At 39.2% G+C, this 26,664-nt stretch overlaps 1 protein-coding gene across 1 annotated transcript in view; it reads right to left on the reverse strand.

Moving 5' to 3' along the window:
- COL6A6 (collagen type VI alpha 6 chain) overlaps nt 1-23,671 on the reverse strand; it is a 38,740-nt gene extending 15,069 nt beyond the window's left edge. Inside the window, 17 exon segments of the mRNA XM_055707634.1 lie at nt 1,526-1,588; nt 2,032-2,094; nt 2,913-2,975; nt 7,021-7,056; nt 7,976-8,029; nt 9,145-9,210; nt 10,174-10,236; nt 10,482-10,535; nt 10,764-10,808; nt 13,650-13,676; nt 14,141-14,212; nt 16,935-16,988; nt 18,508-18,600; nt 18,697-18,842; nt 19,435-19,513; nt 22,537-22,886; nt 23,650-23,671. Coding sequence (XP_055563609.1) covers nt 1,526-1,588; nt 2,032-2,094; nt 2,913-2,975; nt 7,021-7,056; nt 7,976-8,029; nt 9,145-9,210; nt 10,174-10,236; nt 10,482-10,535; nt 10,764-10,808; nt 13,650-13,676; nt 14,141-14,212; nt 16,935-16,988; nt 18,508-18,600; nt 18,697-18,842; nt 19,435-19,513; nt 22,537-22,886; nt 23,650-23,671 — 1,350 coding nt within the window.
- Nucleotides 23,672-26,664: the final 2,993 nt, after the last annotated feature.

Genomic DNA, 26,664 nt, shown 5'->3' on the forward strand with positions numbered 1-26,664 from the left:
CATAAAAGGTAGTAGTTTGGCTCATTGAGGAGAATTCTTCTTTCTGAAGTGTATACTTGTCTGCTAGACTGAAGTGTGCTTATACATTTTATAGACTACTTAATGCTGGTTGAAAGCATTCCATTACAGACCATGTTTCATGGAAGGCTCCTTGCAGCGGAACTGGAAAGTACTTGGCAAATCAGAATATGCTAGGCATTCATACAGCTAAACCCCAAAGGCCTTTGTTCAGTAAAACTCCCATTGTTATACAGAATTATCAGTGAAAAGAGTGTTTTCTGGAAAAATTTATATTAATGGTAGCAGGACATAGCCTGGAATTCTACCAGCCTGAAGCATCTGTTGATAGATGATATTTCTCAGGCAGGCTGTTCAGACCTCTTACATGTTTTCTTTTCTTCAGTTTCTTTTTTTTGGTTTTCACTTTCTTAATGAACTTTCTTCTAATAAGAACCCCATCACAAAACCAGACTGAGAAAAAGGAATGATGGATTAAATTCCTGTGACTCTTCCCAATTTTTGCCACTTGTTTCACTGTATGTTTTCTCACAGAGACTCTTCATAGTGGTGCTCTGACCTCCTGATACCTCTCTGTCACTGGATGTCATATACTGAAGGTAGTAACCCTTTCAAAGAGACTGAAAGGCTTAGCTAGCTGGTATTACTTATGCCTTTTAGATTGAAAGATGCAACAACACCTAAAATGAGTTATGTTTATTAAAGTAATTCTCCCGTATCAACACACATCAATGAAAGTAAGGGATAACATTGATTGTAAGTGAACCATAAAGTGGGCCACCTATTGCTATAAGCCTTTCTGTTTAACTCCACGTTCATTCAGTTCTCAACATATTAATTCCTGTATAAGACATTGTAACAGTCAAGGTTGCTTGAACTTGTTAGGAATCTTTAGAACAAAAAGGTTAAAATAAGCAGCTATGCTTCATTGAGCTGGGAAGTTGGACATTAGGAAAAGGTTCTTCACTGAAAGGGTGGTCTGTCACTGGAGCAGGGTCCCCAGGGAAGTGGTCATGGCACTGAGCCTGTCAGAGTTCAAGGAGTGTCTGAACAATGCTCTTAGCCAAATTATTTAGTTTTAGGTAGTCCTGCAAGGAGCAGGGAGTTGGAATTGATGATCCTCATGGGTCCCTTCCAACTTGAGATATTCTATGATTAACTGGTATGCATTTTCAATATATTGGACAGATTCTAGGAATCATAAGACAAGCTCAAGGGCCAGCACTGCTTTATCCCTACTACATTTTATGAGAAGCCAAGCCCCATTGAGAACCACACCCAGCAATTAGAACAGCGGTCATGGCAACACTGGAAAGTATAGTTCTGACACCTGTAAGATTACCTTGAACACATCACTTGCCTTCCTATGCAATCTAAAATTGACTATAAAACTTTTCTTCACATGTTCCGTAAGAACAACACAAGTGTTAGTCCATGCTTCTTCAGTCAGATTCTTGAATGAAAGATACTGTTAGACTGCTGCAATTAGTATCTTAAAAATTCTTACCTTTGGTCCTCTTGCACCTAACTTCCCAACAGAGCCAGGTGAACCTGGGGCACCCAGACTAGCCTGTAATTATAAGTATCAGTTAAAAGGTGCACAATGAAGAAATCAACAGCTCATTTGCCCTGAACCACAGCACTGTACCGCTATATTTATACATACTGCAAGCCATGCTGTTAGTCCTGATACTATAGAACTGAGAGTGGCATCTAGAGCTAAGGCTTTTCAGTGCAATCACACAAAACCTTGGTAACACTTAAGATCCCCTCCTATTCACCCATCTAAACTTATTTTCAAGGCTGTTATTTTATCATACGGGGCTGCAAATCAGTTTCCTTATACTATACTGTAAATATATATATCTCTCTCTATATATCTCCTTATACTATACTATACTGAAAAATCCTCAGTTTCTTCAAGTTTTAAAAAAACTCTTTATAAGAATAATATCAACAGCAAGAATGAAAAGTCCTAACGCATACAGCAGAAAAATATTATTTAAAGCTAACCAGAGGTCCTGGCACGCCTTGTGGTCCTGGAGGTCCTTTGATCCCTTCTAGTCCTCTTGGGCCCTGATGTAAAAAAGCCATTGAAAAAAGTCAACTCAATGTTGATAGCCTTTCAGTGAAGATTAGATTGCTGCAATAACTAGAATCCAAATGCCTGTTTCACAAGCCTTAATGCATGTGTGAAACTTCTGGCTGTTTGGTTGTAAGGATTTGCCTGTGTGAAGCAGCTCAGAAAGTCACTGCCTGAGGGCCGCATTCAGAGAGCCACTGCAGCATCTAGGATACCAAGGAAGTCATAAGCAACCCACTATCAACTAGGCACACTTTCTCCAGATGCCTGTATCTTAAAGTTAAGAGTATGTTTAGAGCATCTAAGAGCATTTTTAAACCGGAAGGTGCTGTAAGCAGCCTATCACTATAATTGTCTTCAAAATTACTCCAACAAGCAAATTTTTAAAACACAAATCTTTCCTCACTGGTTTTGCCAATCAGTATATAATTTTCATCATTTTAATGCACCCTGGAAATACAGTACCTTCAAGAATGCAATAGATTTTCCATACTTCTTGCTAACAATTTCCAATTAATTCAGTTTGAAGATATCTGACTGGTAATATCCCATAAGCTAGAGAGGTGTTGGTTAAATTACTCATTTCTGCTATTCACTTTCCTTTTTTTCATTTCACTAGAAGATGCACCCACTTAAAGCAAAAGAGAAAATTGCCACATTTAATTCCTCAGGGTTACAGAGGAGAATTTCCAAGAAAGAATGTTATTCATAACATTCATTACTTGAAGTAAACAAAACATTCCAAAAGAAAAACAAAAGATCAAGACTGACACAGCAAACACCCTGACTATTGAGAAGTTCTTTTAGTTACCTGTGGTCCTGGAAGACCAGAGTCTCCCGGGTAACCTATTTCTCCCAGATCTCCTTTCTCACCCTGCCAGAACAAAAAGAAAAAACCCTGAACAACCAAACCAAATTAGCACCTATCATATGTACATCACAAGGTAACAATTTTGTATCTATAGAGTATCAGTTGAATGTTTTTCAATGCTCCCAAACAGCTTTCATGCACCTTCTAATTCCTGTTGAAAACTCAATTAAAAAGCAAGAGTTGAGTAGCTTCTTTTGTTGTTCAGGGTGTGCGATGACTATAAAAGCTGCAGTGCAAGAGGTCAGTTCCATCTGCTTTGCATTTTTCCAAGTGCATTTTACACCACAGTCTAAGCAATTTTCCTGTATTACTTTTGTCGTCCACTGTAGAGATTATGAGAAGTCAAGAAGTCCCACAAGGGCAGATCCTCTTCAGCCTTATCCATGGAGAACTACTCTGACAGAGAACCATGACTTCATGCACCATGGAACCATAACTAAATAGGTATACTCATATTCTTTCAAGTTACACTGATCCCTGTAAGTAGCCAAAGCATGATGCTTTCACCTTACTGGCGGATAGTATCAAAATCTTCCAGTCTATTCCTATTTGCGATATCCCAGACATTAAAAACTCTGGATTCTCAAAGTGAAATCCAGATCGGGATTTCAGAAACCAGGTGGGGCAGAGGTTTCAGCACAAGGCCTACCTGTGTATTGGATGAGGCTGGGATGTGACTGGACTGTAGTTTGGTGAACTTGCAGGACTCTCACTTCTGACTGTCATTTCCCAGTGAAAAATTAAACTGAATCATCTTAAATGTAAAAAAAATCTGTGTTACCTGGCTGCTGCACATGGGAGGACAGTAATAAAGGTATACCAAAACTCTGCTCCTCTCAATAGCAGAGGGACAGGAAGCCCAGAAATGAGAGTCAAATCAAACACTGTGCTGCTGAAGAAATATTACTGCCATTAAAGACACTCCACCCCTCACAGCAGTCTTTTTCCTTTGCTGAAACATATGTTCTATATTGCGGCATCATGGCTATGCTCACTGTTATTTATTAACATTTTACACTTGGCCTTCAGTTTAAAAAACTGTTGCTGTTGCAGAAAAAGCATTCAATCAGCGCAGGTTTTATGAAAAATCATGCACCTTTTACCAAATTAAGAACACAACAAGGACTTCAATTCACATACTGCATCCACAATTAGAAACATGAGAAACGTATCAAATCTATCAAACTCTGCAAACTATTAACAGGTGTCCTCTAATAGTATGTGCTGAACACTTTCAGATTGTGAACTTTGACAAAGGAAACAGGGCTTTGGCAGAGACTTTGAAACAATTGCTCCTTGAGGACTGAAACAAAGAGGGCATGCACTTCATCTTGTCTCCTCTTTGATACTAGGACTGCATCGGAATTACATGAGTCTGACTTGGAAAGATCATAGAATTACAGAATGGTTTGGGTTGGAAGGGACCTTAAAGATTACCTAGTTCTAACACCCCTGCCATGGGCAAAGACACTTCCAGTAGATCAGGTTGCTCAAAGCTCCATCTAACCCAGCCCTGAACATTTCCAGGGATGGGGCATCCACAATTTCTCTGAGCAACCTGTTCCAGTGTCTCACCACCCTCACAGTCAAGAATTTCTTCCCTCTATCTAACCTAAATCTACCCTCTTTCAGCTTCAAACCATTACCTCTTGTCCTACTGCTACATGCCTTTGTAAAAAGTCCCTCAGCTTTCTTGTAGGCCCCTCTAGGTACTGGAAGGCTGCTAAAAGGTCTCCCCAGAGCCTTCTCTTCTCCAGGTTGAAAAACCTCACCTCTGTCAGCCTGTCTTCATAGGAGAGGTGCTCCAGCCCTCTGATCATCTTTGTGGCCCTCCTCTAAGTTTGTTCCAACAGGTCCATGTTCTTATGTTGTGGGGCCCAGAACTGAACGCAGTAATCCAGGTGGGGTCTCATGAGAGTGAAGTAGAGGGGGAGAAGCAACCCCCTCAACCTGCTGGCCATGCTTCTTTTGATGCAGCCCAGGACATGGTTGGTTTTCTGGGTGGCAAACGCATATTGCTGGGCCATGTTCAGCTTCTCATCCACCAACACTCCAAAGCCTTTCTCCTCAGGGCTGCTCTCAATCCATTCTCTGCCCAGTATGTATTTGTGCTTGAGATTGCTCTGACCCACATGGAAGACCTTGCATTTAGCCTTGTTGAACTTCATGAGGTTTGCACAGGCCCACCTCTCAAGCCTGTCAAGATCCCTCTGGATGGCATCCCTTCCTTCCAGCATGTCAACCACCCACGCAGCTTGGTGTCGTTGGCAGACTTGCTGAGGGTGCATGCAATCCCAGTATGGACCCCTGAGGAAATCATTGGTCTCCACCTGGACAATGAGCCATTTACCACAACTTTTTGAATGTGACCATCCAGCCAATTCCTTATCCACCAAGTGGTCCATCCACCAAATCCATGTCTCTCCAGTTTAGAGACACAGATGTCACGCAGGACAGCACTAAATGCTTTGCACAAGTCCAGGCAGACGATATCATTTGCTCTTTCCTCACCCATCAACACTGGTAATCCCATCAGAGAAGGTCACCGAATTTGCCAGGTACAATTTGCCCTTAGTGAAGCCATGTCAGCTGATGGGATAAACCTGGTCTGAATTTTGCCCTGACCATGCCTGTGAGTGAAGAGTTGCATAGAACAATCACTACTCAAAACGTTGCTCTGCACATTTATTCAGAAGCTTCAACTCTCCCCATTCCCCAGACTCCAACACTGGGCAGGACTTCAAGACATACTCCATCATACAGATACTGACAGTGTCATACACAAAATTGTAATGTTTCCCTGGGTTTATATGCACTAACATAAAGGGAAAATGCTATACTAAGCCACATACCATCTTACTTATCTGTGTTAGCAACCCTGCAGAGAGACTGGGTCAGACATGAACCACTTGTACTAATCAATGTGTTTCCTGAAATGATCATATAAACTATACTCAAGAAAGCAAGCAATAGGATAGAGATAAGGGGTGTATCCTGCAAGCAGATGTATGGGAGTCATGGTTTCATATGTTCTTATAGACTCCTGCCAGGCTGACAGACAGACAAAGGAAAATGTTTATGAGAGAGAGAGGGGGTGTGGGTATGTGTGTGAAATAAAGGAAGGAAATCTGAGTCTTCTCAGGTTCCTAGAATTTAACTTTTACTTGCACTAATCCACTCTTGAATGTACCTGCTTTTAGATTTGCTTTGATAACTATTTTGTAGTTTATACCCTGCGACAAACAAGCTTCCTTTGCCAAGAACATTATTTAAAACTTCATTTCATTTAAGAGAATGGTATTGATGTCTTTACCAATTAGATGTCAGGAAGGTTTCCTTTCATTGTGGCTCCATGGGGTATAAAGGCTAGGAAAACCAGGGCTATCACCTAACATGAGAGAATTTTCTATCAGAGGATCTTTCTGGAATGATGAGTCAGCATGCATTGGTGTTGGCCTACTCCTTACATCATATACAAGCATTCAAACTACACTGTATTCCCCTAGGTAATTACTTTGGAAATTAAATTGTTTTCAAAATCTTGATTCTTGTGTATGCTTTGAGCCAATATGCAAAGCTGCAGCTAACACTCTGTTACGTTTGTGGTTTAGCCAAGCACCATTTAGAACTTACCTTATTTTTGTCTCTGCTGCATATGTGCCATGCATGTATCTCTGTGCATGCAGCAAAGGAATTAAAAACTGTGAGACTTCTGGCCTTATGTTTCAGGAATGCAGCTTGACTACTCATTCCCATCACCTTTAGTGACAGTTTCTTCTCTGTTTGCATTCCCACATTTGCCTTAATAATAAAAGTAACTGTCTTTTTACTTCAATGGAAGCTGCTTTCCAATTCTAAATCATTCAAGTCAGGAAGGCCTCTGGTACATCCACCTGAGATCCAAGGGTTGCCTTGGCTTGAAATAGACTTCTGATTGTTAAACACTTGTGTCTTGGATCACACAGAAATTTCTCCCGTAAAAGGAGCAAATGCTCAGGCTGAACTTGTAGCTGCATATAGATAGGAAGCGGTAGGGTTACCCACTCACCTTTATACCTGGAGGGCCTCTTCGACCTGTTGCACCCTAGGAAAGAATGGCATGAGAAATTAGATCCAGAACATTGAGCAATATGTGAAACAGCATCTTATAATAAAACACATTATACATACAATCAAATCAAATACAGCTTACAGAAAGCAGAGATTGTTTCCAAAGAAAGGTTTAGAGTAAAAATGAGAGAAAAGTGGACTTGGGATAGAAATTCTTACACAAGTAAGCTTTATCAGGAAAAAAGGCTTTAGACCGACCCTTAGTGACTGCAGAGGGAAGGCATCTCAACAAGGTTCCGGAAAACACTTTCCCAGTCAGCTGGCCCTTGGCAAAAATAGAGAGAACAAGACCCCTCTTTCTCTGAGCTAAGAGGTCTGCACCCTGTCCCACTGCACACTGCTCAGTATGACTTGTGAATGCTACTGTTAAATATCACATCACTGGAGGCCTTTAGGATGTTTCTGCAGCCTGACTGAGGAGGGATCATAATTCCAAATTTTGGCATCAGGCACATTTCTGACAGACTAGAAGAGGTGCCTTCAAGAGTTCCAGTCTCCAGTGGACTAAAAAGAGCAGTCACAGGGAGGAAAAAGGGATAGATTAATCTATGGTGAAATTATGAAGCAATTAAGGCTCATAGAAAAGGTTGCATTGAGTTTAAGGCTTGTGACTTCACATGAATCAGAACTAAAATTAACAGGACAGCAAAGTCCGGATTTAAAAAAAAAAAAAAAAACAACACAAAACAACACAACCACATTGCAATACACATAAGCTACTAAATTTGAAGCCAAATATGTTTCACTATGAAAACTTTAGAAGATTTTTGTTCCCTCTCATTGCAGGAGTTCTAAGTGTGGGTAAAAAGAAGAGAAAAGTTGGGTTTTCTCAATGGGAACCCCATTCTATCTTTTATCAATTACTTCCACCCTGTACTGATTACTCTTCTTACATCAGGGCCAGCATCACCCTGCTCTCCTTCAAGTCCATGTGGTCCTGGGTCTCCCTGAAAAACAAAGTAATGAACAAGCTCTTTAAATACTCTCTTTCTCTTGTACTTACACATTCTTCTTTATACTTTCCTTCTTTGTTTCTTCTCCTAAGTAATTTCATTGCAATCAGTTGTATCATGCTAAATGCTGATTCCTGTTCCCTGCAAATCATTTACAATCAAAAATTATAAACCAGAGAGATCATGCTCACTTTGGATTTCCAATCCATCAGTTACTAACAGCTGATACTTGGTCAAGGATTTTGTGAAATCATTTTTGTTAACTTCAGCTTTTCAGTCAGACTTCTTAAGATGAGAAAGTTTGATGAGGTTTGTTTCCAAAAAATCATCAAAACACAATTATTCCAAAAAGTGACCCTCACAGTTTTTATACGGCTTTCAGCACACTCTACATAGACATATATGCACACACGTCTGAACATGTGCACACAACCCTACTTGTTCAGAGAGAATAAAATTTCTGAAATGGTTCATTTTTCTCACATGTTGCTAGTTCTCTCCCTCTTAAGCTTTCATCCACCATCACTTATATACTACTGTCCAACTACTTATCATCTTTGCTTATTCCTTCCAAACAAAGTGAGGTGGTTAAATGGGTGGTGCTTTTCTGTTATGTTTCTTTTCTTGCAGTATTGCTCAAACACCTCTTAAGAATTCAGATGTCACTATATAAGCGCATATCCCAGCTCTTATCCTATATTCTAGATACAGATCAAAATGGAGTTTGTCCACCACCCTCAGGAAATAGCAGTTCCATAGTGAAATGAGTACACCTGTTGATACTCCATGCATGTTTTCCAGCATGGCTTTTAATAGTATCCTTACAACCCGTTACTAGAAGCCTCTCAAACTGGTGATGTAAATCTGTGGTAGAATAACGTATTTATACTAAAACCATCTTAGCTCTATATTATGAAAATCTTTCCATAGTCTTTGTTAAGCTTTTCATATTTTTTTTTCAGTATCAAGCACTTCTCAAAGCTTTCTGTGTTGCAGACATAAACTAAACGTAAAATACAAAAGAAAAGAGCTGCTTAAGTCACTGGACAGCCAATAGAACTTAGCAATTATGCATATCCTCTCTCCTTAATATAAAATTACTTGTTTACCTGCTGTGCTGGGTTTCCCTTTTCACCCTTAGGACCAGGAACATTATTGCTAATCCCAGGATCTCCCTGGAAGAGTTAAACAGAAAGCTCAGCATTTTCAGTGACACCAGCTCTATTACACTGATTACAGAGGCAGAATATGGAAATAGGATCGAAGAGATTTGTCACTGCAGCCAACAAGAAATGCAGAGGCTATTTTAAATGAAGATGCTTGTAAAAACACTATATAGGAAATTCTGCAAATCCACAAGTTTCTTTCACAAAGAGATGAGAAGAAATATTACTAGTGGGCAACAAAATAAACCCTGAAAATGTGAAGCTGTTCTGGCTGTTTGGGTGTAGTTAACTGAGTTAAGATCATAGCTAGCTAGTGAGTTTCAGATGGAGTTACACTAGAATGGAGGTCCATTTAGTCACAGGTGAAATCCAGATCTCTCAAAGAGGCAAGTTACCATGACACCTGATTTTATATTTTTTTTTATAAGCATTAGGAGACAGGAGTCAACACTATATCTGACTGTTTAGAACAAAGGCCTTTGAAATATGTGTGAGAAGACTTAAAGCTGTGATATGAGAAGCGTGGTGTCTGCACTGAAATTTCCATCCTCAAGGACTACATTTATATAGGGCTCCAGAGCATGCGAGGAAAAAAATGTCAGCATGAGGAAGTAACTTGCCTTTGCATCATTACAAATTGCTAACCAAGAGTCAGTGCAAAGGATTTTCAAGGACTAAGTAGCTCCAAAAGGAGTTACACTGCCCAAAACCAAATAAATAAATAAAACAAAAATGCAAGGAACAAGGAGACCTGAAGCTTAAACATCTGCTTCCGAACAGCATATCAAAACACATCAGCCCATCTGCATCTAAATAATTCAGGACTTCTGGAATATGCCATACATCTTTGCAGAACATTGCACCATCTAGGATTGTGAAAAAATCTTCAGATCACATATATTTCAGGCAGCTCCATCACAAAATCCAGGCATAAATCAGTGCAACCTAACAAGAAGGAAGGATTACACTTACATGATCTCCTCTTAGACCAGATTCTCCTCGTTCACCTGGTTCTCCTCTTGGGCCTTTTCTGCCCTAAATTCATAAAAAGAGCACAACAATTTGGGTACAGACAGAAATAATATCTGTGGTAGAGGAAGGCCAAGTAAAAGAACACAGATCTGTTTTAAGTCCACGGAGCTACACTGATTTACAGTAGGAGACACATGATACTAGAAAACAGGCAGCTATTAAAAACAACTTACAGGGATTACAGATAGCATTAGACTTTTGAAAGATGTTGCCATAAAATCTAAACATTGCTATAAAGGATGTTTCACCCATTTTCCTGCGCTGCCTTTCTCTCCAGAAGGTCCAGGAAGACCATGTTCTCCCTAGACTCACAAAGGGGGAAAAAAGAAGAAAAAAATTAATGGTTGCTCTTTCTGACAAACGTGGTTTCTGAATTTTGTCTGGCAGAACCCAGCTTCAATCAGATATGCAACTTTAAACAACAGAATTTCTGTTCAGGTTTAAAGCCCATTCAAAGGTGCAAAAAGCTATACTTTTGAACCCTGAGGTAGGTCTCCTTAATTGCACTGCACATTTAAAGCAATGATTACCCGCTCTCCATCAGTGCCATCAGATCCACTCTCACCATGTTCACCCTGTAGCAGTAAGCAAAAAAAACCCTATTAGCATTAGTCCACTGGCCTCATTGAGCAAGAGAAGTATTCAACTTACTTTTGGAAACTTGAATAAGAATACTGGTTTTCAATGGCTAGCAAGAATAATAATTATAAATAGGAATTAATAATTCAGATTTTAAATGAATTATTATCTTTTAAAACAATTCATAGTTAAGAATACTTCATAAGAACAATGGTTATTAAAATTATAGATCTTCATCAGGATTTAAATTCTGCTTTTCCATCTGTTAGTTTTCAAATCTTTTTCCCACCTGCAGCACCATCAAAATATGGATATATTCCAAAATACAACTACTAGTATCTGATCTAGCATGCTGATAACCTCATAATTCTGGTGTCAACCATTGTATGTGTTTGTATTGTGCTTGCTTTTTTTTTTAATAATAATTTTATACCATGAATGGTGTATTGAAAATTTGGAAAGAATAACCATAATAAAAACAATTACAGAAGGCTGATCTTAGGCTTTAAGACTTGTTAAAGAAACTTCATTACTGTTTCAGCAATGTAATGCTACACAAACAGCAGTCACATTCCCATTCAAACACACCTTGCTCTTCTTTTTGTAAGCAAAAACTAATCACCATATTGCAATCATTCATGCAAGCCATTTTCTCACAAAACCACCATCCCAACCTTAGGGAGTCTGCAATATTATCTTGTTGTTCAGATGAAGAGTGAGATTTCTGGTTAGAGTTATAACTGTGAGAACCTTATTTCATTTATGTATGATGATCTGTTTCAGACCTGGCCAAATAACACAATTTTTAAAGAATATTTTTAAGTGCTTCTTCTGTCTTTCTTTACTTGGACAAAAATGAAGGAATTAATTGTGATGTTTTTATTTGTAGTAAGAAATGAAATTAGCAGAGACCACTACCCTGAAAGCTGAAATGACACTCAACAACTCACTGAAAGCGGCATAAAAGCTTGTTAAACCAACAGGCATCGCACTCTAACAGGGGACACATATACAATTGCTTTGTAGGTTTTATGCTAAACTGATTTTGCAAAACCACCTAGTTAAAGCTCCTGAGAAATATTTTCATTCGTTTATAACAGTTTTTTATGTACTACAAGAAAAAATGGCTGGCTCTACATTTTATGAGATTAATATGTCACTCAAAAAAGAAGTTTTTGAGTAAGTATTCCACGAAAATTTTGAGCACTAAGTAAGCAATCATGACTTCTATTCAAGTTCTAATTTTTCTCTCCCTCATTTCCTATCACAGAAAATCTGAGCCAAACATCATAGTATTAAATACTCAGTATTGCCTTTTTTCTCCAAATAGCTGTACTAAAATGCCTTGCAGACTTCAATAAACCACCTCAACATTACTAATTTAGCAGTACTGAACTGTACATTTTTTATGTGTTGAAAGTTTCATATTTTTAGTTAAAATAAAATTAGTAGATATAATGACACAACATAATGAAGACATTCACATATTCATTTGATTTCGGTAGGGTTTGTGCTCCTGATAAGTCCTACTGTACAATTCAACTTGGACAAATCAAAATCACCAGCAAGAACTCTCCCTCTTCTATAATCAGATGTTTCAGATGTTCCAAGGAGGGCAAATTACTTCAGGGAACAGAGCAGAAAATGGAAAAGGGAAGAAAAAAACATGGGAGCATTAAAAAAGTCAGTACAGAGCAGTACTTTAATAGAGCTGATGTATCAGAAACACTCTCTGAACTTTCTCACATGTGTAGCTGTGCACGTTTGGAAGCAAGTATCTTCTGAGTCTTTGAGGCTCCTGTATCTTTCCTAGGAGTGGTTTTCTATCAAAGCACCCAATACAATCTGAAATCCATTTTTATAGCTTTAGCTTGGGAGCTAATATTGCCATTACAGATCATTGTCTTCCAGGTGTCACATTTTATTAACAAATTGGTGACAATATCTCTTTAAAACACAGGTATGTTTGAAAGGTTAAATAAGCAGAGCTGCAAGATCAGTGGATGACAACAACAGCTGAAGAGAAATTCGGCTATTGAAAAGACGTCAATAACAACTCCGGAAAAAAGTTGTCAAAATCTACAATAAATATTAGTCACAATCTTTTTTTCTCCCTTCCTTTTTTTCCATCTTTCGGAGGAGGGGGATCTCATTGCTCTCTATAACTACCTGAAAGGAGCTGTAGACAGGTGGGGGTCGGTCTCTTCTCCCAGATAACAAGCAACAGAACAAGAGGAAATGGTCTCAAGTTGCACCAGGGGAGGTTTAGATTAGATATTAGGAAAAACTTTTCTGAAAGGGTGGTCAAGCATTGGAACAGGCTGCCCAGGGAGACAGTGGAATCACCATCCCTGGAGGTGTTTAAAAAAATGCGTACATGCGGCACTCAGGGACATGGTTTAGTGATGGACTTGGCAGTCCTGGGTTAATGGTTGAACGTGATGATTTCAAAGGTCTTTTCCAACCTAAATGATTCTATGATTCTGCTCTGCTTCCTCAACAATTCGAATATGAGATTCAGCTGATCAGAATTATCACCTTAACAGATTATTAAAATAGCCACTAAATAAATTCCTTTCTTGTCAATTAGACTAAATCAACAATGACTGCAACAATGCTAAAAATACAATTAATAAGACTGCTGGCTTTTAGCAATGTGATACCTAATGGCTCATTTAAATCTAATCTTACACAACCACAGCAAAAGTATATTAAATACTCTGAAGTTTTTACACTGTTTTCCTTCCTTGTTGATATTTTCATCTTACAAGGTAAGAACTTAAAAGGAAGCAGAGTACTGTTGTCAAAGAAAATTGATCACACATGAAACAACATACCTGACTCCCTCTATAGCCTCTGGACCCCTGAAATAAAAAATAAATATAGATGAAATTTGGCAAAAGTATTTTTATTGAGCTTGAGAAGCAGGACACAATAGCTTGCTGTGCAGAGGGCATGCTGGGCTCAATATTTGTAGTCCCTACCATACAATTCCCTGCTGCCACATATGGGATTGATCCCTTTTCCATGGGAATGCAGCACAGCTTTCATTTTCATTCCCATTCTGTAAAGCTTTACAGCTTTCCTAATGCCAGTCTGGAGCTCGTGGTGGAAAAATCACTGGCAAGTTGCTGAGTCAGCTTAGCCATTTGACCAAGCCATGATTTGGTTACACAAAGTACCTCCCAAAAGGAGACAGCAAAAATTGTCTGCTATTCTTACAGCTGGGTCTTGCTGTCCATTCAAGCTTCATGGTATTTGTCCTCAGTACAGAAAACAGGTTTGTGGGAAACAAAACTAGAAAATGCTTCTAAAATGACATACTTGCCTTACGGCCTCTGGCACCTGGGCATCCCCTGTCTCCCTGAGTCCCATTGAAACCAGCTGGGCCTCTCTCCCCCTAAGAAACAGAAGAGAATGTTGAAACTCATCCATACAACGGCCATTCAAAGGCACAAAAGGCTACGGGTTAAGTCATTATATAAAATTAAAGCAACACAGAATTATATCACCATTCACTGACTAAGGACACAAATGGAAGTCACCTGGAAATTTTCATACTGGCCATAACAGAACAGTCAGTTACTAGTTTGAGTTGCACCTGGTTCTCTGCTCTCATTATCATGGGATGTTTTAAAATTGCACTACCAATCTTTGACTGAAATTGTACTTGAAGGAAGGCCTTTTGGTGGACTGTTTTTTAACTGAATATTGAATTACTTTCCTCCAGTCACTGATCTCTGAGAACTTCTATTCCAGCTTTCTATGGATGGAAGTTCTAAAAAAAATTAGAAAAAGAGCGCATCTCACAGCAGATTCCCTTAAAACTGCTGTCTAAAAAGGTAAACAATGACAAAATGAGAACAAACACACAGGAAACATGAGAGGTTCTGTACTACCATGCAAAAGGGAAGTCAAACTTGAAGAGTCTAAGATCAGAAGAACAAAGACCATTCTCTTTCTGTAAAAAAAGGTCTCTAAATTAGCCAAAAAGCAACATGGATGATATTCTAGATTGTTAGACAATGGTGCCACAAAAACACCCCATAATATGAAAAAAACCAGAAGTTTAAGCATTTTGGTACAGCTGCATTCCCTATGTGAAACATTAAGACTAATTCCTGAGCTGAGTACTACACCAAGGTAAACCAAAGCTGTCCAGCAGTAGCTCCTCAACCTTCTTTTGTGGCATTTTCTGTAATCTATAATCAGCAGCCTGCTTTCTGCTATGTATTTACTATATTCAGCTGTTTTGGATGATTCAAATTTTTATCTTGTGGCTGGAAAAAATTTTAGCATTTAGCAAGGCAAACTTAAAACATGAAAGTCACCAGTAGGCTTCACACACAGGAGATGGAAAAAGTTTCAGGAAGTGTGGACATGACTTCTTCTCATCCTTCCACAGTAAAGAAAAGGAAAATGAAGGGTCCAGAAAATTCAGAAATAAGATTTCTGTAATTTATCTGTCCTGGAAGATTATTCTGTATCCTTAGAGGGTCAAAAATAAAAAATCAGTGTTATACAGGAAAAAAAATTCAAAATTGTTTTCACCCCTTCACCACTTCAGGCAAGATTTAGATTCTTTCAAATAAAAATGCTGTGGTGAAAAATTTTGGGCATTCCCTTTCAACATGTTCAAAATGTTTCTCAATTTTAAAAACCCTCGCTGTTTGAAATTTAATTCCTACTTACACCATGTCATTCATATCTTTGAAAGGATGTAAAAAAAAGAGTTCCATTCCTGAGTAACGTATGTATTTTTACGTCATTCTGGAAATTACTTATATGGAATTTTATTCTATTGTTCAACAAATCAGGCCACCTGAAAAAAGAAATATTCTGATGGAAGCTGCTCCAGTAGTTTAAGCCAGTGATTTCCAAAAACACTGTAAAACCACCATCACAATGCACTTTCCTGATAATCTTAGAATGACAACTCTTCTTTTCCACTACCACCTTTCTCTGAATAGACAGTAAGCTTGCCCCAAGCTGCCTCACCAAAGACAAATTCAGGCTGACCAATCTACTGTGAGAACTAGAACTACTCCAATGTGGATTTTACAGTTATGTACAGAGAGAAATCCTTACTGGTTCTTAGTTTGAAGGCTTCTCACCTGTATTTAGGAGTAACATCCATGTCATGTGTACAGTGTTCTGTGCTTGTGGTGCTAAGAAAATTATGTCCTATTCTTTATGGAATTTTTGTTGGTTTCTAGACAGCAGAAGAGGAAGAAATACTCCTAGTGGGTTGGGATTTGGCTTATGCACATTATGTTCAAGTTTATGTCAGGAACAGCACACCACAAAGGGTTCAGAAATCGCCAAAACACACTGCAAAATTTAGCTTTGTTATCCAGTCATAAGATATTCACTCATGCTAAGAAGGGAAGGTGTAGAGAGCTTTGTGGCAGGTGCTGGAGACCGCGATGCCTGTGAAGTACTTTGAAGGCTAAAGAAGAAAGAAAGTAAGATAAGGTTGGCTGAATGCCTGGAAGAAAAATGGGATATGAAGTGAGGCTGGAGCAGATGCGCAATGCCACGTCGAGCTGGCTGAGAACATGAAACTCACACAGATGATAAAGAAGAGAGAAAAAAAAATGCAGTAAGTTCAGTGTGTTTGTAGCTTAGTAATTAACCAATTATATGTAGCCAAGAAGTGCGTGAACAGTATTGATTAACCAATGATATTTTAGTATGTTGTGCGTGAACAGCAAACGAGGATATATAAGCGTGGGGTTTGGACTAATAAAAGGTCTTCCGGTCAAATTCAGAAGTCCGTGCCTCAATCTCCTCAGGAAGGGATGGCCTTTTCTAAAACTATCAGCACAGAATCTGGTACAGACTGTAATGAAAAATGAAGGTATGAGTTAGCCATAAATATGCCACATAAGATGCTGTTGTGTGATTCTTTCTAATTGATCCTGTTTCTGCATTATAAGTTATTACTAACTATGGTGAGGTGCAGAGGCACAGAGAATCAAGTCTGTATATTTACCTTCAGATACATGTTGCTTAAACACATTTTAGGTTCACATTGATGAGCACTGAGTGAATAAGTAAGTGAAGACAGGTTCACACATCAACCAACAACATCTTAGCAGGAAGGAATAATGATCACTTACAATCCCGCCTTCCTCACCAGGATGGCCAGGAGATCCTTTGTAACCTGTACTTCCCTGAAAAACAGAAACTTCAGATATAAGTAACATTGTTCTCAAAGCACACTGGGTTAATTTCTATCAGATTACTCGGCACATAGAGATAGAAAACATTTCCCAAAAATTCTTTCTCCATTTCCTGATCTGGTTATGCTGAAGAGGGCAAGCTTCATCAACTACGGTTACACAGACACTCTGCACAATCCTATGTACTTGACATGGCTGTGAAAAAAACCCCACAAACTAGAAAACCAAAACCAAAACCACAAAACCCCTCAATATTCAATATAAAATTTCAGTATGTTATTTCAGGAAACTGCCTGATGGGTTAACAAAGCTCACTGGGATATTTGGTTGATTTATCTTCCTTAGTGATTTGGGAAAGGAAGCATTACACAGTAATGAAATTCTAAGGTGAAATGAAAAATACAAGGAATCAAAAACTTGTTAGGATGACGATATTGCAATACTTACAAAGACTTAGCAATAGTACAACTTCGCATTTGAAGTCATACAAATCTCATACCCTCCTCACAAAAACTTGAACAGAGAAACTAGAACAAATGGAATTTCTAGGAATGAAAATGAACAAAAATGAGACATGAATTTGTGCTGCAAAAACATGTTTTTACAATTGTAGGCTGTACAACCCAGGCATCACGTCTGTGCCTGCAAAACTACTATGCCTTCATCCTGAACACTGTTTTGTTTAAGCACATTAACCTAAACATTTCAGTAGAACAGGAAGGTGTTAATAAGATGAACAAGACTAATGGAAGAAATCAATAAATTGGTTTATGAATAAATATTAGAAGACTATACTTTTACTAAGAGAAAAAAGAAGACTATATTTTTGCTAAGAGATAACCAAAAATTCATTTAACTGCAACCACATAACTGAAGAGCGTGAACTGCAGATATAATTCACTTAGTATGTTACTGGAGTAAGTAGAAATAATGGAATGAATAGTAGTCAAATGGGGCCTACATATTCTAAAAACTTCAATAATGATGTCTACTAGCATAGTGTAGAAGTGGTGATATCTGTAAAGGCTTAAAACAGACAATACAAAATCTTAAAGGAAAAAATGTAAATTACTACTGTATTGGATCAGGAGAAACTTACAGAAGAGGATATTTGCAATAGCCAGAGGCACAAAAGGATAAGGCTTACACCTAGTGAAAAAGGATTATTTTCTACTCTTGGCTTGGCAACTGGAAGTTTCTCATTCACAACAGCTAATAAGACTCTTGGTTAATCAGACTTAATTTTTTAAATCCTTCTCCATTTTCTGCTGAATTGATGAAGGAGAATGCATAATATTTTTTATATGTATGAATTACTTTCATTACAAAAATACTTTTGCAATAGTGTACTTCATGCAGCAGAGAAATGACCACATTTCATGTTTCTCCTTCACCTGTCCTAAGAGCAACGGTCATGGGCACCTGCATGCATGCTCTGAAATACTAAAAAAATGAACCCACTATAAGAAATAAAGCAAATGTTAAGTAATGTCTGTCTTAGCATTCCTACCTTCCTTCCAGGACTTCCCTGGCCACCATGGTCACCATTTTCTCCAAGGCATTTACAAACAACCTTACAGCATTTCCTTTCTGCAACAGTATCCTGAAAAATGACAAGAAATATTTAATTTATGTATATTAATCACAAAACAAAACCTGGGGTTTTTCCCCCTTTTGTTTATATTACAGAAGGACTTACAAGGTTTCTCTGCAAGATGTTTGCAATCTCTGCGAATCCAACACTCAGAGGTTCATTGTATCCAAACCCTCTGCCAAACTCTATTTCCCGAAGTTCAGTCAAATTCTGTGTACTGTCCAGGCCAACTAATAGAAGTGCATCAAGACCTTCAATGTAAGCATGGATTTAAATTAGTGAATGCCTGAACTATATTAGTTAACCAACAATATCACTGTGAGTAACAGCAGTTCTCTAAAAGACTTACAATTCGTATCTTCAACACAGTAGTTAAAAGAAATCAAGCTATTGAGAAAAATGTGTAAGAGAAAAATCCAGACCAGTAACTTTCCAGTTAACTTCTCTCCCCAGTTGTCAGACCAGACTGCTACTCAGTGCCCAAACACAAGAGTAAAACTCTTTACTCTTGCAGAACTCAGAGTTGAGTCTAACCTCTGGTACTGCACTTATCAGTGAGAGGGGCTGCCCCAAACTGCCTCAGCTGCTGGAGCTGGACTCCAGAAACCAGAACCATCCCAGGCCCTCTACACCCCTAGGAGTGTTCCTTCCATCATTTGCCAACTGGTGACAAGCCATCATGTACACTGGTTCACATGAAGAAGCACAGACTCTTTGAGTGATTCCTGAGGAATGCCATATGAGCACAGAGAGGCAATGTTATGTGGAAAAATTGCAGTGGGGGAGCAATACATTGGGCAACTGCTAGCAGGAGGCTGAAGCATCAATGTGGTACTGTAATACCTTTAAAGCGAAGTGAGTCAGCTGCTTTTCTGAGGTCTTCCAGCGAATCATCCAGCCCATCTGAAAATACTAACAGAACCTGTTCAGAAAGGGAGTAATGCCAAGTCAATTAAGAAGAGACTAAAAGTCAAGTCATTGGAAGAAGTACAGTTTGCATTGAAAATGGCTATGAGATGGTCAAATTGCACTACACTGTGGTAGATATGAAAGTGTGCTAGGAAAAGTGCTGAGGAGCAAGGAGAACAGAACGCAAAAGCCTCCCTTCCCTGACAGCTCTCCCATGTGAAAGATATGTCTTACTGACCAGTTCATAGCATTGCTATTAATTTTATCTGTCATCTTCTTAGTATGCTAGGTAGAAGACCAATTCTGCTGTGACTTATCCACTGAAAAGCTTTCTCTGATACCAGAAGAGTTCTCCTATATGTGAATGTGGAGAAGAACTTGGTGCAAACAAAAATTTCCCTTTCTGCAAGAGCAGCTCCAGTTAGCTGTCAACTGAGCCACACCAAGAACCGCATCCCCTCTGGGTCAATACTCCCTCCCTGCAGATTCTTATACCCTCTTGCCCTTTCCACATAGGCAGTGAATCATCCTGCTCCACTCTCTGTCATACTTTTCCTTGTTAACACACAAGGTTTAGCTCATGTAATGATGCTAATCCTGACCCTTTGTATTGGCTACATTCCCATCTTTTCAGGCCAAAAAGCTATAGTTAAGCCTCTTTCAGGGCTGAGGAGAGCACAGTTTCTTACAGCTCCCCTCCAAGCTACTAGTCCTTTCCCATTTGTCTCCTCACCTTCCTCCTTCAAACCAGCAGAAGACTTCCCAGGCTCCACTCATCCAGTGGATTACGTTTCCCAGAAAGTGGCTGCACAGGTGAACTGTCTCCTGCCCCCAGTGGCAATGACTTGAAGTCCTCCCAAACTCTCTGACCAACAAGTGAAGAAGCACAGCTAGAACTCCTTTCCTCCCATCCTTCTTATTTTACATGCCCTACACAATGCAGGGCTTCAACTAATGCAAACTCTGTTACTTCTGAAAAAGTGAATTTTTCCCACAGATGGCAAAGGCAAATGAAGTGACTGCCACAGCAAACGTCCCACTTCTGTGCTAAAGCAGCAAGGAGACCAGAATTCAAGTGTGGGCAGAGCTAACTGGTTTGGGTGGTGGAAAGTTCCCAAACATCCCATACAGAGGCACTGGTACTGATTCTACATTTGCTTAAGCAGAGCGTGATACAGTGGAGAACTGGACCATGGATGGGTAAATATATCACAGACTGTTTGAAACAACACTGTAGGGCCTGGGCTTGATGCTTTTTGTTGCCAATATTTTAATTTTAAAAACATGGGGGGCAAGGAATGTGGGGTGGTAGCATGGGCATTATACAAGTTTACAAAGCTTTCATTTACATGAAGCTCTTGTTGGAATGCATCTGAGTCTTGTTTTGACAAAAATGCTGCAATTAGGTCCAATTTTTGCTGAAAACCAAAAAAAAAAAAAAAAAAAAAAAGAAAAGAAGAAATGCAAACAACAGAGAATCACTATCCCTGATGAGGTTGATAACTAATAATCTTTACAGAACAAGCATGTTATTGCTCATGATCCTAGGGAGATTAAGTTGTGATTTCGTGTGCATTCTACAGTCTTGTATTTTAAATTTGCACATAAACAGTATCAGAAGGGAATATTAATGCACTGGTAAAGTGCTGAGGTATGCAGGATATTTATTTCTAATAATAATGCATATGGAGAAAGTCTTGCTTGACTCTAATCTTCAACAGAAATTTAACAGAATTGGCAACTAGGAGAGAAAAAGCACTGCTTTTACTTATATGTCAAACAAATTCTCCCTACTGAGGCCCAAAAGAAGCAAAATCATATGTGGTCATGTTCTCCATTCAGAATAAAATAACATTTTAAGAAATATTTGGGAACAAAAGTATATATGCACCAAATTACAACCTAAATTGGTAAGTCATACCTATGCTTGTAAATGTTTGTAAAAAATGAATGCCAACTTTCCTCTGAAAGCAGGGGAATTAGTAACAATATGGCTTTCTCACTCCACATCAGATTAAAATTATCATTTTATAAAAGTTAAAATAAGGTTCGTAGAAGAATCATCATGTATTTTGCAAGAGCTAACCCCTCCTTCCTCAGTAGGAAGGTCTTCCTGCATGGAGACCTCAATGATTATATTCAAACAGCTACTACAGGACATGCTCAGTGCTTTACTGAGTCAGTGCCTCATTAAGAATAAACTGTAAGAGCAATGACCCTGAAACAATCCAATGAGATCTAACTTTTTTTCACCTAAGCAGAAATATTCCCCATTCTCTTCAGAACAGATTAGATCAAGCCTTACGCTTCTCCCTTAACCTCACTTCAAGATGAATTAACTGCAGTTTCTCCTGATCATCAGTTATCCATAAGCCATAAGCATGGCTTTTTTATGTGAAATTATTTGACAAGTTAACTACACAAACAAACCCCTGTGAACAAATTTCTTGAATGATGTTTTATGTGACTTCTGCTTAGAGCTGTCATTATTCTGGATAGAGATTCAGGATCAGGATTTTCAGTTTCTGAAAGAGAACTCTTACCACTACTTAGAGAACAAAGACATTCCATGGTAGATATAAGAAGGTTTTCTGTATGAATATTCATGATCGTATGTATTAACCCAAATGTTCTGGGTACCATCTCACTACAGGAGTGCCTAGGGAATTGGAACTCATGTATGCAGTTGTATCAGGACAAATGAAAGAACAAGAGGTTCTACGTAAGTGTAAGGAAACACCTTTTTACCATGAGGGTGACTGAGCACTGGCACAGGTTGCCTAGACAGGTTGTGGAATTCTTGGAAATACTCAAAAGCCATCTGGCCATGGTCCTGGGCAGCCTGCTCTAGTTGACCCTCCTCGAGCAGGGGGTGGAACAAGGTGACCTTTAGAGGTTTTCTTTCAACCTCAATCATTCTATGATTCTGTTTCTTGAATACACCAACTACCTTTATGTCTCCCTGGAGTACCTAGCATCAGAGTCTGTAAATAACAAACGAATTTTCCAACATATATGTTCACATCATTCAGTTACCTTAACTTTAGCAGAGGTCACACTAAAGAACTTCTCTTCAAGTGCCTGTAAGAAGTCTGAATTTAGGTAGGTGTCCACAGTGGTCTGTACATCTAAGAACTTCTGGATGATTTCCTCATTATAATCTTCAAAATCAGAGTCAAAGATGAATTGTTTGGTCTGCGCCAACACTTGGAACTTGAATCTAATGTTGACTGGAGAGACAGCACTACAGCTGGTATTTGGCAGCAATTTCATCTGGAGTAAAAGTCTGGGGAGATATGCTTGCAATTTCAGTTTCAGAAGCACTGTGGATGCTGGCCACATGCGCCTTGAAATATCAATTGCTATAGAAAGATCTATGTCGCAATCTGAAAAAAAGTAAAAGAATCAGGAAACTATAAACATACACTATTTGTGATCTTGTCTCTTTTCAGAATCGTGGGAGTGGAACAAAATTCAATACAGTAGATTTAAAACCAGAAGTCATAATCAGTGAGGTGATATTACGAACTTGCAGATACTAAGGACTACATTATTGGATATATGCACATACCCAAACTGCAAAACACAGTTGTCCAGCTGTCAAATGTCCTCAAAGGGCCTAATCTTGTTAAGGTTTCCATGAGCTTTGCTATGATTGAGAATGTGCAATACATATTCCAATTGCAATGGGAAGCTTGAAGCCTGACTGTGCTTTATCACTTTGTCACAAGACCAGGTGATACATACAAACGTACAACAACAGGCCAAAAACAAATGTGAGAGAAAGAAGCAGAATTGCCTACCTGCAATGTCATATATCCACTGTGAATAACAGCTGCTGTAAGGTGAGGGCTACCTCAGTTACGTAATTGCTTGCATTGCTCCTGATAGTAAAGACTGTAATGTGGTTAATCACTCCCCCCCCCCCCCCCCAATCAACTTGCCCTCATTTAGCAGCTAAACCACTTGGCTTATTTCTTCTGTACCTTGATTCTTCACATGTCATGCTGAATTTTATTCTGTGCCCCAGATACATTATCATCCATTGCTGTACTTCTGCAAGGAAGTCAGAAGCATGCAATTTTTTCTGTAAAACAGCACTCTCCCTAATTTTGTTCCTTCTTCATCCATTGACTCTGAAACACTTACCAAATATAAGGTTGTTTTCCATGTTTGCTAGTTTGGCCTAGTTCCTATAGACCATTATTCCATGAAAGCTTCATTACAGTTTTCTGAATTTTCCCTCACCCATAGGAAAAGATTAATGCGTTCAGCTCTTTACTAAATATATCCAGAAATAATTTCATCTCAGAGTTGCCATTGTTGTCTCAGTATTTTCACTTGTGGTACAAACTGCCCTCTAGAGGGTATGATTTGCTGGTAAGCAGTATGAAAATCTTTAAACGTAAAAAGTCACATTGAATGAGATTTTACGGCAAAAAAATTCTGACATTCAGGCCTCAGAGCAACTTAAGAAATCTATACAGCTTTTCTGTTTAGTCCACAACAAGAACAGTTAAGTGTATCTATACAGACATACATGTCTACACACACACCCCAGCCATGCCCCTCAGCCAAGTTGTAAGGCTGCACATGATTTCGAGATTCACAGAACACCTGTGATGCAAAGGCCATCATCAGTTCAGGGAACAACTTTTTTCTAATTGGTAAGGGATGTTTCTGATTAAACATTTCCATAATTCCACAAACATAAAATTTATTGTCTATTTCTTCTAGTATGTGTTCATGTCCAGCACACACAGTATGGTTTCGCTATGAGATTTTTCGTAGATCTGGGTTTTTTAATAAAGTTTGGAGGCAGTGCAAAAGGTAACCAGCAGTTTAGCCCTGACAATTGGTCATCCACACTGCCCAGCTCTTAAATCATTCCCTGCCGACTCCCATCTACCAGCAATAATACCAAAACAGCAGTAAAGCATTCACTTTTGTGCTACTGTGTTGTGCATGAGAATGTGTAAAACAGCTTCTGGTAGGTATTCTATACTCTGTAGATAATATCTATTTATTTGCAGGAGTTAACACCTCCATGTAGCTAACCTGTTTCTAATCACCTGTTCTCCCACACACACCTACACTGTTAAACTGCCTCATCTTACTGCTGCAAAGGTATCTTTTTACCCTGTTGACATTTCATACTTTGAATGCAGTTCTTCGAATTTGAAAAATCTGACAGTTTAAGAGAAGGTGACTGGAGAAAGGGGAATTAATAGGTTTATTACAGGAAAGAAGGTCAGAAAAGATGGGAAACCAGATAACAGGACAAGATAAAACTGGCTTCAAAGGAAGATGATCTTTGTTTTATGCGACAAATTTATGCAGAACTTAACAATTAATGGATGCATCGGTGAGATCAAAGCCAATATGCTTTCCTTAACTTCTCTCTCTCTCACTCTAAACCAGTGTGCCTGATACATATTAAGTTTAGGCTCTATCTCCCATTAAATATCCCTATTCTCTGGCCATGAGACACAAGGAGGTGCTACTGCGTCAGCTACAGTCACACTTTTCATGGCAGTGCACTCCACTATCCAGAGCAGCGCTCTCTCTGCTTTCAGGAGCCTTGGGATGCCTTTTCAGCTGGAGGCCTGCTCAGCTCTTCATGGGAGAAAGAGGGGATGGGGTGCAGAGCTCATACTGAAACAGGCCCAGCTGTCCTCCTCTATGAAAACCAGCTGAGCAGGTGTCATTCACACAGACAAGTAGCTTCTGACTTTAGGAGGGAAGGCTCAGCTCTTCATTTTGGCCCCCAACACCCCGGCAAACATCAGCCAGTTTTGGGGCTTTTGACCCTAGTGTGCAAGACAGGCAAAGTTATCTTATTTGTTCAGCTGTTGTTACAAAAAGCCTTGACAAACAGTGTGGTCATCCCAGTGTTCCTTTCTCACAGTAAGTTTCTGGTCACTAAGGGAACGAAACCTGGAGAACTGGGTTGGATTGATTTTATGGCATAACAAACAGAATAAAGTGCATGTATCTAACACTTGTAAAACATCACCTATATGGTGAAAACCCAGGGAAGAGAACAAGGAGCTTTAAAGGACAGTCAAAGTCCCTGTAAGGATGGGCATAAAGAACTGCTCCAGAACTGTCTCTTCCTGCTATCAGTGCCATCCGCTTACCCCACAGTATGTCCCTCCCACCTTTCCGCAGAGGAAAAGCTCAGCTTTTTGATTTGTAATTCACTACATTTTTCTTTTTGCAACTCATCAAACACATACTCTGTATTGTCTTACTACATAACTGGCATGAATATGTCATTTTAAAGAGCAACTGTGCATGTTTTCTTCTTCAGTCTTCCCTGAATACTGATACTTCAACTGATACTGCAGCACCGAGTCAGAATAAACTCAGATACAAAACCAGCATCTGATATCTGATAAAAGGCTGAATCTCAGGCTGTGTGACATCCAAGCTACTGTTGCCACCAAGAAGATGCAATAAGAGATATTACTTTATGTTTTTTACACAGGGAAAGCTTTGCAGTAGTGTCTCAGCATTACTGTGGATTTGCTCTCACACCTTGCCAATGCATCTCACATATCCAAGGATGGATTTTCTCACACCCCCTCTCCACAGTGCCTCTGTGAGACAAGTTTTGTCAACAGTTGCTGCTGACAGTCCCACTGAAGCAGCATGGTCAGTTGCAGATGACAAAGTTGGGTTTTAGGAAGGCTCTTTTTAAAGTAACACTGAATTACCTGTTTCTCTCTTTTGATTAGGATACCTTGGGTATATCTGCACTGGTTCCTTTCCAGACACTAAGGACCTATGAATATGAATGCTAGATGTGAAGCACTGAAGCTCAGCTGCGTTCTGGACACCAGCTCCAACAACATAGAGGGAGATGTCTCTGTTCTTCAGTTTCCCGACAAGCAATTCAACTTCATCACTGAATTCTCCACCAGTGATGAGAATGGCTACCTGCGGGACATAGCCCTTAGCTTTGCTACAAGCAGGTTCAGTGAAACACTCCTTGTTGACAAAATCCAGAGCTCTCCCTATGTAAGTTCTCAATTCTCTCCAATCTGCTCCAACACATCACTTTTCAAACACTAATTCAGCAAGAGATAATGTCATCACCGTATTGTGCCAGCCCAACTTGGATTGCATCAAGGCCAACATGAAGACTTGAAACCAAGGTGG

The sequence above is a fragment of the Falco cherrug genome, chromosome 4 (genome assembly GCF_023634085.1).
Source record: "Falco cherrug isolate bFalChe1 chromosome 4, bFalChe1.pri, whole genome shotgun sequence".
Lineage (NCBI taxonomy): Eukaryota > Metazoa > Chordata > Aves > Falconiformes > Falconidae > Falco > Falco cherrug.